The sequence below is a fragment of the Serinus canaria genome, chromosome 2 (genome assembly GCF_022539315.1).
Source record: "Serinus canaria isolate serCan28SL12 chromosome 2, serCan2020, whole genome shotgun sequence".
In the NCBI taxonomy this organism is placed as follows: Eukaryota; Metazoa; Chordata; class Aves; order Passeriformes; family Fringillidae; genus Serinus; species Serinus canaria.
In genome coordinates this window covers 85066220-85083127 of record NC_066315.1, presented here as the reverse complement: position 1 = coordinate 85083127, position 16908 = coordinate 85066220, and the positions used below count along the sequence as shown (strand labels likewise).

Sequence of the window (16908 nt, the reverse complement as noted above, 5' to 3'; positions counted from 1 at the left end):
ACCTTAGGCAGCCAAATCAATATAGGCAAACCACAAAAACTCTGCAACGTGGCATAGTTGGTCAGCAAGAATTTGTAAATGTGGCTAAAAATACTGTAAGAGAATTTATGGTACTTCACAGCATTGTCAACTAGGATGGTGTGTTACCATCTAGGACCAAATCACTCATAACCAGGGGGGATAGCTGAAACAAGCATTCCTGATGGCAGTGCCCTGCCCCATGAGGCTCAGTGTGCATGCCAGACAGAACTGAGCACAACCCAATGAACAACAAGCTGCTGTATCCAGAGATATGGATATAGAGAAAAGTATGTGCATAGAGAGAAGCAGGGAAAAAAAGAGGGAGGAGGATACAATTAGGCACCCAATCCCAAGTGAAAGAGATTGCAGAGACTCTTCTTATCAGTTTTTCCTATCAACTAGCTTAAGTGCTCCACGTTATTCTGGGTTGTAAAGACCATCCCAAACATTATTCTCAGAACTCGGTTTCTTAACTTCCCAGTGAACCTGCATAAGGATCTAAAAACATTGCTGCTCAGGAGACAGCGTGTAGATCTAGACTTGCATCCAAATTCAAGTAAAAGTGTGAGCTTAAAGAAAAGAAGCAGTAAAACCAACATGCAAAATTGAGTTGTACTTTCAAAGAACTAGAGTGAAGAAATCCTGCTCTCTGGAATCAAGCAAGAACATCTGTTAGTTACAAAAAAGCTACTAATGACATACTATGACAGGTCCGAATGTCAAAGCATTTTTCGTTTACTTTTTAAATGGTTTTCTTAATAATTGTTTATCATGATTAACTTACAATGCCTTGCAGTATACAAGCTGTCTTACTAACTACAAAAATACCACCGTCACTACCACTGTCATCATTTTAAATTTCAAGACAGCAATGGCGAAATCTGACCCCACTGAAGTGAGTTGGATTCCTGACACTGTCATACTATCAAGAACATCCCACGGCAGTACATCATCTAAAAGATGTGCAAATCATCCAGTGGTGTGAAGGCAAGAAGCTAGCAGCTCTGTTCAGAGAGTAAGTGAAGGTTCGACCAAGTCAAGAGATGGCAACTTAAAACTCGCTGGAAAAAAGCCTAGTGCTGATCAACCAAACCTGCTGGCAAAAAGGCCACCAGTTCATAAAACTTCAGAAATTATTTAGACATTGGTGTTCCTACACATTTCATGATCATCATAGAAAGGCTTGGGTTGCAGGAGACCTTTAAGTTCCAACTCTCCTGCCATGGGCAGGGACACCATTTGAACTAGAAACTCCTAGGTCTGTTTCAAGATATTTTGCTCTAGTCACCGTGATGATACTAAGTGGACCCTCAATCCATTAGCTCAGCAATTTTCAAAGTATTAATCAATCAAACCTCAGATGTGTCAATGTGAACCGACACCTGAATTTCAACCTATGCTCTGCTTTGACAGCTGCATTCCTCTGAGATCAGAATTTGCCCTGATCTCTAGGTGAAATGGAGCAAAATTTTTCTTAGTCAAATAATGTGGTGATCTTCTATTGACCAGTGAATATGGTCTTGAGGAAAGGCTGCAGAAAGAATATGCCCACCTCCAAAAAAAAAAATAAACAACAGAAGAAAGCAACACAAATCGGTTTATTTTACAGAATTTCAGATACAAAGATGTAATGCCAAACACAGAAATGCTGCCCTGACTGCAAGTGCAAACACGGAACTAGGCTTTCATTATAATGAGTAAAGGTAAACAAGGCTAATCAACCAACCCTTTTTTTTTACCTTGTAGGAGCCAAGAGATAGCCAAGTGACATAATTAAGGGAGAAACAGGTGGCTCTGCAAACACAAAAGTAACTGTAACCATGTTAGCAGATTTCAATGAGCCTGCCTACACCCTCACAACGGAAACAAAGTATTTGGAAGAGCCAGAACCTCAGATTAACAACTCACTGGGCCAGGACTTGCCTCTAGCAGAGCAGCTATCTTTCAATAGCCGGGTTTACAGCACCTCTAGGGACATAGGACACCTCTCACCCCAAATCTGCAAGTCCACTTTCCAAGCATTAATTAAACTTGAGAAATGCTGCACACAGAACTGGGCAGGAGTGAAGCATATACAAGTGGCCATGGATTTTGGCTGGCTCCTAAGACGCTAAACCAAGCTGCTGGTGGTGTTAGTATAAAAATTTATAAAAAATTGTCAGGGAAGCATTCAAACCAAAGCGAAACATAACAAAGTGAAATATCTCTGAAAATGAAGCTGAATTAACTCTAAACCCAGATTTTAAACTATCTCTTTATTCACTTCATTAGGTGTCAGAATCCATCTTGCCTTTCTTTTAATTAGCTCTAACTCCAAAAAAAAAAAAAAGCCTCCCATGAAAACAATGGGACCACTCTCTGAATTGGGGACGACTGAGCACATGAAAACAGAATTGACCCAGCGCACCAAGAGCTTCCAAAGTTTTTGTGCTTTAGGCAGAGCTCTGTTCACTGGATGCTGTATCCTTGGCAACTATTATGCGAGGAAACCGTTCTACAAATGCAAAACTTCTGTCTGCTCCATGAGCTTTTCTCTGAAATACTTTTATGGGGTTTTGGATATCCTTAAATCTAAGGGGACACACAGCCCTTTGTCATCTTTCCGCAGGCTCCCATGAGCATAATACAACAAGTGATGTTAAGAGAGTATTTTCCTCCCACTTCATCACAGAGCAAATAAAAGTTTTACAACTTTTACTTTGTAGAAAAGAAAAAAAAAAAAGTGGACATTTTTTCCTTTCTTCTTCAGGGCACTCTGCAGAACTAATGCACAGATACAAGATAATAATGAAAAGACATTATTATTACGTCAATCAATGGCATTGCTTTGAAAATTAAATATTCAAGGATAATGCTCGGGTGCCTGATTTCCAGGGCAGAGCTACAAATGCCATGACATTTATTAGAAGAAGCACGCAAGGAGAGATAGGTAAGACTTGACAAGGGCCATGCTGCAGTTCTTCGCAAGAGGGACTAGTAGCACCGATTGTTTCAAGGGCAGCAGACGCTGCTATTTTTACCAAAGCCCCGGCTGGAACTGCCTGGCTCATTAAGCCTCACCAGGCAAACCCCGGGTCCTGCCGGCGCGACCGTGCCCGGCGCAGCCCGGCTGGCCCGACACACCACCTTATCCCGCAGTATCTCCAGATACCCAGGCAACGCTAGCGAAGGACAGGCACCGAGTACTTGATACTCAACTTGGCCTTTGGTTTGATGAGGTTTTTCGTCTCCTAGGGAAAGAGTGAGGCAGCTACAGCTAAAGCAGAGGTGGTAGCTGCCCTTGAGAGCGTTTGGGAACGCAGGAGAGCAGCAGAGGGAGCCCCTCCGCCGACCCCCGGGGCCTCTCCCCAGGACTTACGGAGATGCCGATAGTGCCGGGGCGAAGGATAGCGCCGGGGGAGGCACGGGAGCCGGCGGGGCAGCCCCGCCGCCCCCCAGGGCGCGGAGCCCTGGCTACCGCCCCGCAGGGGCCGGGGGCCGCCCGCCGGCCTCTGCTCCCCGCTTGCGAAGAGGCCGCTGCCCTTCGCCCGGTGCCCCCCACTCTCACGCCCCTGCCCTCCCCCTGTACCTTCTGCGGGGCGCGGAGGAGGCGGTGCACCCCGGCTAGCTGGGTGGCGAGCGGGATGTCCTCCCGGAAGGTGTACAGTGGCGGCCGGGTGGGCTCGGGGAAGTTGGTGCTGTTGAAGGGGTCGGTGTCATCCAGCAGCTGCACCCGGCACACCAGCGTGGCCATGGCGCATCCATCCACCGCCGCGGCAGGGCGCAGGCGAGGAGCGGCACCCCCAAGTCACCGGCACCGAGGTGCTGCCTGCGCGCCCGCCGCCGGCTGCGAGCGGCACTCCCTCCCCCGGCGCAGCCTGGACGGCCGCCGGCAGCCTCTCCCCGCGGCTCCCCAAGCGAGCGTCTGCCGCCTCACAGCCGCCGCGCCTCGGGGAGGCGGCCCATGGCCCCTTCCCCGCAGGGATCCACGAGTGCGAGCGCGCTTCAGGCCGAGCAACGAGGAGGCGGCGCCGGAGCCGCGGGGCGCGGGCAGAGCGGCAGCAGCGGCGGCGGCGACGGCAGCAGCTCCCCCATTCCCGGCCGCTGCGCGCCGAGCGGGCAGCGGGAATGCCGTGGCCGGCACGCGCAGCCCCCAGGCCGCGCACAGGGCCCGCAGCGCCCCCGCGCGGCCGCGCGCCGCCGCCCCGCCTCCCCCGACCCGAGGAGACCTCCCCGTGCCGGGCGGGAAGGGAAGGGAAAGGGGCCGGGATAGCCCCCGCCTCCGCCGGGCCAGCGGCCGGGATAGCCCCCGCCTCCGCCGGCCCGCCGGGCCCGTGGGTACGGAGACACTCACCGAGAGGGCGAGAGAGAGAGAGAGAGAGGGGCCCCCGGGCCCGCCGGCCGCGCCCGCTGCATCCCCCCTGGCTCCTGGCAGCAGAGCGCGTGTACTGAGCTTGGTGTTGCTGTCACAAACATCCCAGGTGTCCTAAATCTTGAGTGTAATATTTACCCCGTTACAAATAAAAGCTTTTAAAAATATATACCCTCTAAAAAAAAAAAGTTTTAGAAACTGACCCGTTAAGTTTTAGAAACTGACCTGTAACGTGGGTATTCTTTAGAAACTGACCTGAAACGTGGGTATTCAACACAAGATCGTTTATCAGTATTTGTACAAAACTCTTTCTGCCATTAGGATTGTGCGTAGCCGGGGCTTCCCAGATCATAGGGCCTGGGCAGACTTCCCGTCCCGGACAGGAGACTGCCTGTCTTTGCATCTTGGCTCTCTCCTGCCTTAGGCCTGCTCTTAATTTCTTTCAGGGGAAAATTGGGACTAAGTGCCAAGCCCCTGGCTGGGCACAGGGCAGAGCACAGCACTCCTCCTCTTAGCTCTTGGTGGTGAATCTGAGCTCTGTCTGCAACCTCAAGGCTGGGGATTCAGGATGCGCACCCGGGTCTTCACTCTTTGCGGGCACAGGGTACAGAAAAAGAGCCATGAAATAAGTCACAGGTGAAATGCAGAGCATGAAGGGTCTCAGCTGTGGGAATGGCTGCGTTTGCACAAGCTAAGTATCTGCCCAAGGGGATGCCCCATGCTTTAAAGCCATGATTTATAACCTTTCAACCTTCACAGACAGGCCTGAGGGGCGCAACCTGAAGCGCTGGAGAACTGGGGGATTTACCACAGAAATGTGTCTTAGGCAAGAAAGTATGACCTCTAGATCATAGAATTTGCATGAAGCAACAGTTTCCTCCCAAAATGATTACTGGCTTGGGATTATTTGTCAGAACTGAGACAAAAGGGGATTTCTGTCCACACATGGTCTGTCCTTCTGTTTCTGTTATTCTTGGGACTAACTTGTCATGGTTCAGTTTTGCCAGCAGTTATACATATTTTCAGAAAAGAGAAGTTGTATGTGGTTGCGATTTTTGCATCTAATTAATTTAAAATTCCTATTTGGCAAAGAAATCTGTTTTCACATCTCCTCTAGTAACAGGAAGTAAGTTTCTAGAGAAAACAGTACTGCTGTATATCTGTCTGGTTATTTATGGTATATATTTTTGTCACCATGTGAAGTGAAGGTTAAACAGGGTATTTTGGTTTTCTAGATCCTAATTTATTAAATTGCCATTCAACTCCCATTTTTGTAAAGCAAATTTCTACATTTGCGGCTAATCAGTGGTTAATATGAGATGGCATAAGATTGCCATCCTTGCTAGTCATTGGATTAACCCTGATTTTTTGTAAATTAAAATCTGGCACTTGCCTCATTGCAGAGGTGTTAATACTTGGAGGGCAGTTTTAAATAAATCGTGGAAGCCAATACTTCGAATAGAATCTGTGTGACAGCATCAGCTTCTCTTTTGTCCAGTTCTGGAAAATGAAAACAAGGGATAGCTGCACTCCTTGGAGCTAACAGAGATCGGATAACTCTGAGGCTCAACATCTAGCCACAGACTCTAAATCCCATAAGGAAGAATTATACCTTGCATTTTGTGGTCTTCAACTGGATTTTCAAATACAAGGTAGCCAGTGGACTAATATTTTATGACCAGGAAGGAAGGAAAATTACAACCATGAAAGCATTCTGAGTTAGCTAGAGCTTTTTTACCATTATTTCTTTATTTTTAACACCCCCAAACCACTACAAGGCTATGAATTTCAAAATCTGGGTTTTACTTGAATTTTAATTCAATTTATACAGGTAGAAAGAGAAAATGAATCTGCTGGATAAACCAGAATATCATTACAAGGTAAGTAAGTGTGAGTGTAGAGGGGGAGATACACACCTGAATTCTACATTTGTACGTTTTTCAGCCTTTGTACATATTTTTCAGAGGCCTTCTCAATCTGCAGTCTTTTCATCAGCCTGAGCCAGGGCTGTACATAGTTTGCTCCTCTTCCAGTCACCAGTTTATGATTCTGCTGCAGAGCAGTACCTTTAAAAAGTCTTTTCCTCACACACTGCCTGCTTTTTCAGACTGCAGGAAAGTGCCCTCTCTCCTCTCTTTTCTCTCTCCAGGTTTTATTACTCAATGCAGCAGCTAAACCAAGGCAAGCAGCCTGACTCTCCTTCTCACTGTTCCACTACAGCCTTTCAAATGAATCTGAGATGCTTTTAAGAGACCTTAGCACACGGTCAGATGCAAACAGTCAGATACCACCTGTTAGAAGTCTGTGGCATGAAGCACCGTGGACATTGCACCTGGAAAGACACAGACACGACAAGAACAGCATAAGAGGTTGCCTCATCCCATTCCCCATCATGGAAAGTTAGGCCTTTCCAGAGAGAGAGAGCGCATTTGCTTCAGTCATGCTGAACAAAATCAGCACTCAGGAGCTCTGAGGAATCGTCAGCAAAGGTCAGGCTGTGTTCCTTGTGCCTTCAGTGGTATCATGGGCTAGCCAGTCCCATTCCTGGAGGAGGCATCTGACATGGGCTGTGTTACCTGCTGACCTTGGGATCCCTGAGGTCCCATCTCGCCCACCCTTTCCATGAAAACAAAGCTTGCACACTATCGAGTAAAGTTCAGTTTCAAGCCCAAAAGTTTTTTTGTTGGTTTTTTTTTTTTTTTTTTTCCCACATAATCATGAGGGGAAAAATCTTTCATGTGCACATATTTCTCAGGAATGAAACATAACATAGGAGTTTTTATTTAGGACTGATTTTTCATCTTAACTCATCCCATTATTGGCATTTCTTAGAAATACATTGTTGAGTTAAGATGGTATGTCAAGTCTAAATTTGAATTTCATTATCGTTGAAACCTCAATGTTAAAATAACATAGGGGTTTTTTGTGTTTAATTTCCTCTTTTTTTATTAAAATAAAAAATGTGTATTTGAGGCAAAGTTATTGAAAGCATATTTTTTAACCCAAAGACCACCCAGACACAATGTAAATGTGTATTTAAGCAGTTTTAAAAAATGATGCTAAGTATCAGAGCAATTGGAAGAGCTCTAGAGGAGTATTATTTTTTCTGTTATATCGTCATGTCAATACAGATATAGATGCATGATGGTGAGGTTGAATTCTAACTATGTGAAGTGGCCAGTCCTTTGACGTTATCTCTTTCTTTTGGACAAACTGAATTGCTTCCCAAATTTCATTGTTTGAACTTCAAGCCAGTTTTAGTTATGGGAGAACAAACGCAATTTTAACTTGCATGATTTATTCACTTAACATTAATAAAGCTGAAAAATAGCAGTCTATTTGGTAATGGTAATCAAAATGGGCTTGCAAACCACTGGAATTGAAGTGTGTTAATGGAAGTGCTGACAGATCCTCTACCGTAGGGATGGGAACAGTATTTCTGCCTTGTCCACACTATAATCTGTAAATAGTGCTTGGTTCTCTCAGTGAGGTGTGGAGAGTGATTTATTGTCATTGTAAGCATGGACAGGCAAATAACCTAACACACTTTCAAAATAATGGTGCGTAAGTGAAATCCAGTCTGTCACCAGACCAAAAAAAAAAAAAATACTGTGGATTTTGACCTTCATCATCCAAGGATCTCAAAGCACTCAGCTACCATTCAATGTTGCCTGCTTATTGCCACCCTGCAGGTGGGGAAACTGGGAAGTGACAGGTCAAGGATACAATACTAATATGATCAATTTTTTTTTTTTTAACTAATTGCAATGGAACCTGAACTGAGTGTCATATGACTTGATCACAGAAAACATCCACAGAAAATCCCATGGTAACAAAAAATTTTTCTTTGGTTGCTAAGGACTTGTAATAGTTCCAGAGTTTGTCAGTGGTCTTTGTCAAGCTTGAATTGCAGAATCACACATTCCAATTCTGTTGAGTTGTGCTGAAAATGATTTTTCTGTGGTGGCTGGCTAATACTTTACATGAAGTAATATGTATGCTATTAACACTGGCTATTAGTACAGTCTGGGGATGAAGCTCAAGGTTCACAATTCCAAAGTCACTCAATATTCAAAGATAATGCACATATCTGTGAAAACCAAGCCTTGGATTCATGGATTGAATCACCTCAGGGGATAATCTGTTAGATGTTCTGGTGGTGATCACTTTCTGTGCAAAGTCTTCACCAAAGGCAGCCAGGTCTTAAAGATGTACTCATTGCTGAAAGGGCTGAAAAGTGAGGTTTCTACGATGTGCACACTTCTCAGTGCTGTTTAATGCAGACTCTGGTTACACAAGCACACGTTTGGTTTCCTAAAGGACTCCTGCCTTTTTCAGCACGATGAGCAGGGGGCTTGATTCATGCATGGAGATGTTTTACTTCACCTTCACCATCTGATGCTCAAGGCCTCCTGCCATATCCATTGCACGCTACTTAAACCCTGTTCTGATGACAGAACTAATTTCCTCAAGAGCTTTGCTCCAGTGCTCCGTACTAAAATAAACTATTGCTTTGCAACTATTTATTAATTTATTTTCGTGGCACTCTTCTGCAGAGAGAAGGTTATTTTGCCCCCTTTTGATGGCTGGAGTGCTACCAGACAAAATGGAGATGAAGTCAAAAGTAGTCACTGCTGTCGGCTCTTCAGTTCTGGGCTGCCTAAACCAGTTTTCAAAACTTCTAGAAATATTATGCTTTAGAAGTGTAGCTGAGAGTGACTCGACTGCACAGAGGAGGAGAAAACACATTCAGTGAGACTCTGAAAAAGTTCTTGGGAGTAATTTTAACTATGCACTGGAATTTTACCATGGCAGAATTTATGGGGCTTAATCATGACTTAATTGTGGAGCTTAATACCCTTACCTGAATCCAAGCCTCTGGATTCATTCACTTTAAGTGACTTAAGAAATGAGGTGGTGAGCTTGCAGGAAACAATCTTCTCTGCCACTTAGCCATGATTCTTTCTCAGAAAGAAAACATATATATCACATGAAATTGTAAAGTAAAATTTATTCGGAAAATACTTTATTCTGCACCTGTGCAAGTCTGTATATACATGTACAGAAACTTTTTTTTTTAGTTTCCAAAAAAATAGTTCACTACTCTTTACTCTTCATAACTATACATCAAACCTCCTGCCAAGGGTCATCCATACTTTATCAAATTCCAAATAACTTAATTGTTCAAGCTCTCAAGTCCCCTGGATGTCAGTAAGGTCACAAACATGTCTAAGGTGTATAAGGACATAAGTGTGAAACAATGAGAAAAAACAAGCATCAGTTAAGAGCTACTTCTGCTTGTGGGGTCTTTCACCACTTGTAATGTTGCAGGGCTGTAACCTCACATGGTTTTTGAAATGGTGACTGATTCTCCAGAGCTGACCATCAAAATCAGACAAAAACACAATCTTCAAATCGAAGTACTCATTTTGTCACCCAGTTATGTCTTTTATAGATTTTCTGACCATTTTTCATTATCCTTTAAAATATCAGAGGCTGTGTAGATTCTTCTAGGTGACATTAATGTTGCTCCTTTTTGGGAATTGGCTAATTAAGGTGAAGGAGAGGAAGTTGAACAGCTTAAAATATATGGCAAAGTGGACAGTGAGAGTCCCGGGAGAGACCTCAGAGCTTGTAGATCACGCTCAGATGGAGAGGTTGCTGAGTTGAGCCACAAAAGAACTGGAAAGAAAACCTGCTAGGGAGCAGAGGGGAAGGCACAGAGTTTGCTGCAACTTAGAAAGCTAGTGAAATGACTGAAAAGAGAACTGGAAGCCAGCTCTGACTTAACCCTGCCAGTGCATTGAAAGAGGAATTGGCTACAAGCGTTTTCTATTTCTGGGTTCCGCACTTTGATTTTACTGGAAATATACTAGCCCACATTCTAACACGTCTGGCTTTTGAATGGAAAAGCCATTTGGAGAGTTCATTTGGGGAAGGGGGTCAACTGAACTTGCCTCACTTCATCTCTCTCCTCATCCTGTGATGCACTAAAGGAGAACAGCAGAGTGGTTACAAGGGATTCTGAGGTTTGCCTTCAGAGAGGATATTGGGAAAAGGCTATTTTCAGAAGCAAGATGAGTCTGAGATGGGCCAGTTGTCCATCCTAGTATGGCAAATGCTGTAAGGACCCCCAAAACTTTCAGTAGTTTCCTGCCCAATAGTTAGTTGAAAACATAAATGTTTTTGGCTCACCAGTGATGTTGATTATTTCTTTTCAGTGAGATGAAGAATAAAGCACAGTCCTTTTTCACCATTATAAAAAACACCTGAACTGGAAAAAAACCCACCTGCAGCAATAAGAATGGTTGTTAAGGAGCTTCTTATTCTTTGACACACGAATTCTAAAATAAGCTGACATTGGTTTTATCAAATATAATGCTGTCTTGCTAGTATAAGATCTTACCATGAAACTCAGTTAGTCAGTCTTTCTTGGAAAATGGGAAGACACTGCCATAGATTATATTACTTAGCAAACAAATCGTATTTTCATGTGTAATTCGTGTTACTGCTCTTTTAATTTTTTTTTTTCCCAAAGGAGAAAAACTTGTGTTTCATACACATTTCAACTGAAAGCCTCTATCATTGCAAGGCTAAGGAGAAGAAGGAAACAGGGATAAAGCAACCTGCTTACAGGCATGCTGTAGCTGTGGTGGCCATTTTTGCATTTTCAGCTCAATAGAAACAAGCACCAGACAAAAGCAGTGCAGACATTTAGCAGACAGCAGCCAGGAATGCGGTGGCCATTTGCTGGCACATGACCATAACTGAGCACAACTGAAAAACTGTCAAGACCCAATTCATTTTTAAAAGTATTCTCTAAGATAAGAATAGCATCTCTTTGAGTAAAAACAGCACATTTTGGTTTGAAATCTGAGCATCTGAAATTTGCTTTAATTTGTACGTTACCAACAGCATTTATCCAGCGATTAATTGTTATCACATTACTTTTACCTATAAAGTAAAGCTGCTTTGCCTTAGTGACTTGTATAAACTAAACTTTGGACATTTTACATTTTGAGTTTCCACTTTGTATTGTGGATGTTAATTTGATGAAAATTGATCTAGAAACTGGGAAGGTTTAAATAAACAGGTTTTACAGGGAAAAGTGTTTATGGAAAAAAAAACCCCACAAATACTTGGTGTGCTTGACAGTTTATCAGTCCTTTTGTCAACAAAATGAGCTTCTGCAGCTTTACAAGCTGTCTTCCTAGTTGGACATTTGCACCTTAAGTTAGTTAGCTGCTGATTAAAATACTACTTAAAATATATTTTCCCCAGTCAGTGTGTACACATACAACAAGTGTATTCCAGGACAGGACCAAGAATAAATATTTGTGGTTTGATGAAAACACAGGGGAGTGTTCATATCAACTTTTATAAACAAGTGAAGTGACTGTAGATAATCCAGCATTATTTATTTTGACGTAAAGAGTTCTATGCTGATATAAACATCCTCAATGCAGAATTACTTGTGACTGGTTTTGTAAACACAGGATCATAAACAAATTTCTGGGGAGAGTTAAAAGAGGAGAATATTAGTCTTAGTGACCAATATCACCGTCCCCAGGATGAGGAGCAGGAGACTTCATATTTAGAAATTGCAAGATAGTTTGTACATAGTTTTTAATGATAAACACTGTTTAGCAGGTGATTTTGTATATTCCACAATAGTTTTGGTTTCAAATATTCATTTTTCATACACTTTTCTAAGTTCATATGCTCCCATAACTGTGACCAATCTCTCCTTTCTTGAATGCAGGCATATATTTGACCTCGTTGCAGTTTCACATAAAGAGGTTCCACAGGCTAAATATGCATTTTTTTTTAATCCTTCCACTTCATCATTTTGGAATTCCTCTATTTTCAATTTTCTTTAAACCTTACATTATTAGACAGCTGCATAGATAGTAATACTTTTACAGCATTCATGTTTTAAATAGTTTTTTCACATTTTTTTTATTCTATTCCTTTGTAAAATAAACATGTCTAGTATTTTTTTTCTCTCTTCAAATGAAAATTTTACATTCCTGTGCTATTCTGTAGTCCATCTCTGAGCATGCTGTATGTTTGGCTTGTATTTTGGGGAGTGGAAAATTGAAAATTGGACAGAGAATTGTAAGAGTAAAAAGAACTATCTTCTTAAAGCCATTGTAATGTTTTCAGTATTAGTTTTTATCCCATTTTTTATGCATCCAAATAGTTTTATTTATTAAATTTTTAGCTTTCCAGTCCCTGGTGTACGTAGAGCAGGAGTTTCATCTCTCTTTTCAGAGTAAAGCAATGCTATTTTCCTGGAATGTGCACAGTTAGTATAGAGCCTTGTAAGACTTTGTACCAGATACAGACTGCTTCTTCCAATATATAGCAGGAACACATTGCATATTTTAAGTTTTCTGAATAATTTGTTGTAATGACTCGTCTTACCTCATCTCTCTTGTGTACATCAATCTCCTTGTAAATTTGATTATAAATATTTGTATGCATAGGCAAACAGAGAACTCCTGCATATCCCTTACTTATGGGAGCAATTAAACATCCTTCTTGAGTTGCAGGTGGCCATTTTGAACACAAACTTTTTTGAGGACTTTCAAAATAATTCCCTACTAGGACTCTTATTTAGAATCTCCTGCTTGAGGGCTGAATGGCACAAGAATCCTGATTCCTCTGGGCCAGTGAGCTATCTTCTGGTTTGCTACTCTAAAATGTCTTCTACCTTGGCTGTAGCCTGAGGTTGTGACTTGCAACTCAGTAAATGTCCATTTTCCTTTCCCTGAAGAAGCATGAAGGGATCCCTATATATTCCAGATGGATAAAAACCTGTTCTGCTGGCTAAAGCTTGCAGGCCTGTTCCTTGGACCTGTGCCCCTTGACACCAGCCAGCTAAGGAGTTTGCCTTTTTGGATATTACTTTTCAAATCAGTCCTTTGGATTTCTGCTAAGCAAAAGTCCAACAAACCTGCACAGAGATTGCTTGTCTGTCTCCTTGAACTGTATTTGGTTAAGAGGGAAAACAATTTCAGAGAGGTTACACCTCTCTAACTGTTTCCTTGGAAGCATTGGCAGTGCCAGGTAGTCACAATCACCAGGCTCTTCTTCAACAGACTCTCCACTCCTCACTCTGCATGTTGGGCACGTGGCTTGGGGCAGGGACTAGGTGTTAGAAAGCTCTTGATGTGCTCTGAGCCCCTAACTTGGAGCTATTTTAGTCATGTAAGAAGTTTTTTTCCTGGTGGACTAGTCAGGCTGAATAAAACACAGAGGCAAATTTTGTAGGATCAGCCAAATATTTGTAGGATTCCCAAATTCATTCCCTAAAAAGAAAGAGTGATAGCAAAATCTCCTGGAGCACTTCATATACACAGACAAATATTTCACTTTTTGAAAATAGAATTTGTTTTTTATCAGTATTTTTAATCAAGAAAAAGGCACTCCTTGAAGGAGCTATTTATCTTGTTTAGTTTGTGCTATCCTTAAAACTCTGGGTACCAGCATATCCTGCTTACCACTTGAACTGTTGAATCAGGAGGCACTGCACCCTATATTTTAATGTGACACCCTTTCCCCATTTCCATCTTCAGAAAGCACCCCCAAACCAAACCCACAATGTGTAATCCTGGTGGTCTAGTCCTCACTCCATATCTGCCATCATCTGAGGCAAGGAGCACACGATTTAGGAGGACAGAGGGAATTGTCTTATTTCATCACAAGACATTAATTTTACAAAATATTTTATTAGTAGTATTGAAAATATCCTCTGGAAACTCATTTACATCAGCATGCTGCTCTCTCCTCTTGTTACTCTTTCTACTGTAGAAAGGTACTTCTCAATGTTATCTGTATGAAAAGCTTTGAGATTTACTTTCTTTAGTTTGTGGGATTTTTTTTCCCCCTAACTGCTGAATAGTGCAAATAACCTGTAGATCTCTGCTGAGATAAGGAGTGGTGAATGGAATTTTTGCTTAAGGCCTCTGTGTTCAAGCACAGCCACCTGGGCACCTCCTACAAACCCCTGTAATCAAGATCCAGGAAATGACCTTGCCTACCTCTCCCTTCAAGCCCCCAAGTGGGTGCATGTGAGACTGTGGATACTGAAAGCTAGCGAGGCTGCAGCTAGAATAAGTCACATGTCAGATTGTGAATGAAGCACAGATGGCTAAGGAGGATCACAGACAGCTTTCTTGTTAGAGAGAAGGATAGGAAGGCTGCAAGGAAGTTCAGCCAGGACTTCAGTAAAGGTGGGGAGAGTCCTGATTCCCAGAGGGACACAGGAATTAGGTTGATGGGCCCAGTCTGTCAGTCATCATGAAGCAGCTCATTTTCAGCACTGCATTAGCCATAACAACTACCCCAACATCTGCACTCTCGGTGCCTCTCGCTGCTGCGGTAGCGCCATCCTCAGATATACCCAGATGAAGAAGTACATGCACAGCACACAGATTTAATAGGAATTTATTATGAATGTTGCATTGGAGGACAGTATTGGGTCAGCCAAGTGACTGATCATAGACTCTGGAATTCAGGACAGTGACATCCTTTTTTGTGCTTGGCACTGAAACTTGGTGTTTGATTAATACTGATTTTCTTTTATTAAAAAATTTGTTGAGCAATCACAGACATCCTTCCTGTCTTTCTGTTCTCATCTTAACTGGCTATGTAGCCAAAATGGAAACAACAGTCAAAACCCGTGAAGACCAGTACTGAAAAAGTTCTGTGGGGTAAAAAGTTATAAACTCCTAATAATATACAGTTTGTTTCCTTCTTGATTTTGAGACTGACTTTCATACCTGCAACATGAACCACTGTTGTTTTTTTTTTTTTCTGTGATATTCAATTTAATAGATAGTCCATCTTTTGGGTTTTAATAGTCTAAACCAGTTTAGAATGCTTTTCCTTGATGTTGTCACCTATCTTCCAAAAAAGAACAAATCAAACTTGAAAATAATTTTGTAGTGTTGAAAAGATAATAGATTTGTCTTCCTTTTTTAGGGTGTAATCTCTTCTCCATGTTCAGAGGAGATCTGCAGTCAGATTCCATGACAGCAGAGTTCAGTGCCCACCAAAAAAAAGGACCTTCCAAAATTCTGCAGAGAGTTACCCTGTTATAAAGCGCAAGCAAAGCAAAGGACAAAAGCTTAAATATTCATATAAAAGTGATGTAACATCAAGAATAATAACAGCATATGAATATAATTTTTTTCTCTGAAACTGGAAATTATGATTTATAATTGATAAGTTTTTTCACTTGCCCTATCTGCTCTATCTGCTGTTTCTAAAAGTAAAGCAAGGTTAAATGCAGCTGATGACTCTGAAAGCCAAGAGCCAATCTGTCAAGTGATTTCAGAAGGATGACAAAGCAGAGGCATCATATTAAAACAATTAGAAGATCCATGGCAAGAAATTAAAAATAATTTACTTACAGCTGAGCTCAAGAACAGGTAGTGTTGTTGTAGTATTGTACAGTCATACAGAAAGCAATATATCCTAATTGGCTTTATAGCTAATGAAGAATGACATAGAATGCAAATCTCTTATTAATCTGGATTAAGCAGAGAAAACAAACTTGTTTTAAACCTAGCCTTATAAACAGAAGGTCTAATCCTGAGCCTGCTTGTATAGGGGTGTTAAACTAAATACAGTAGGAACTGTGTGTTTGCTCAGTGGGGAAGAACAAAGCAGGAGGCAGCCCTACACACTGCCAGTGAGAGGGTTACTCTCTGCAGTGAAATATGAGTCACGGGATCACACACACAATTAATAAGCCAAAATCAACACAGGCGGGAACATTAGGCTCATTTGTTTAATTATTCACTACAGGCAAATCTGTTGTTCATTTGGTTTCAGAATCTGGGCAGCTCCTTTTGCCCTGGATCAGTCCCCATTCAGATGTGCCTCTAGACCAAACAAGAGAGTTTCTGATCCAAGCAATGGCCACATCTAAAAGCTTTGGATAAAGTAGTATTTAACTTTTGTCTAGGAGTTGTGAACTGTCTGCAAGGTATAGTGGCTTAAATTGACACATGCCAAAAGATCACTAAACTTTCAACAGCTGTATTAGGTATCAAGAAACCTTTTTATAAACAACATTCACAAGAAGACAATTACAGACTAAAATCAGATTCATTTAAACACTCAGGAATTCTGTGAGAATCTTGATTATTGTGCTTTTGAAGAATATTTAGGTCATTAAAATACAACATTTGGGCTACAAGGAAATATTTCATGCACAAGTGTCAGTGGTAACAGCAGTTTAAATGGAGCATTTTATCACATCTATAGGAAGGTTTTGAACAGATAAATATTATTATTGGTTTTGATCATCAGAATTTGTGTGGCTGGAGACAATTTTATTCTGTGACATTGTTCCAAAGACTTGTGTCCAGCTCACTGTGAGCAGAAAGATGCTCACACTTCATAATTTGTCAGGAAACAGAACAATGATCTGTAAACCATCCTTACAGGTCAGTAATTATTTTGCACAAAGGGAAACTAAGGTATGATTTATCTTTTAAGCATTAAACACTGCCTGCTAAGAA

At 41.9% G+C, this 16908-nt stretch overlaps 1 protein-coding gene across 6 annotated transcripts in view; it reads right to left on the bottom strand.

Annotated features, from left to right (window-relative positions):
- FHOD3 (formin homology 2 domain containing 3) overlaps nucleotides 1-3853 on the bottom strand; it is a 377077-nt gene extending 373224 nt beyond the window's left edge. For all 6 annotated transcript variants that reach the window (XM_050970942.1, XM_030230647.2, XM_050970943.1 and 3 more), the window contains exon 1: nucleotides 3590-3853. In XM_050970942.1, the coding sequence (XP_050826899.1) occupies nucleotides 3590-3754 (165 nt within the window). In that variant the 5' untranslated portion in view covers nucleotides 3755-3853. The remainder of the gene's footprint in view (nucleotides 1-3589) is intronic.
- Nucleotides 3854-16908: the final 13055 nt, after the last annotated feature.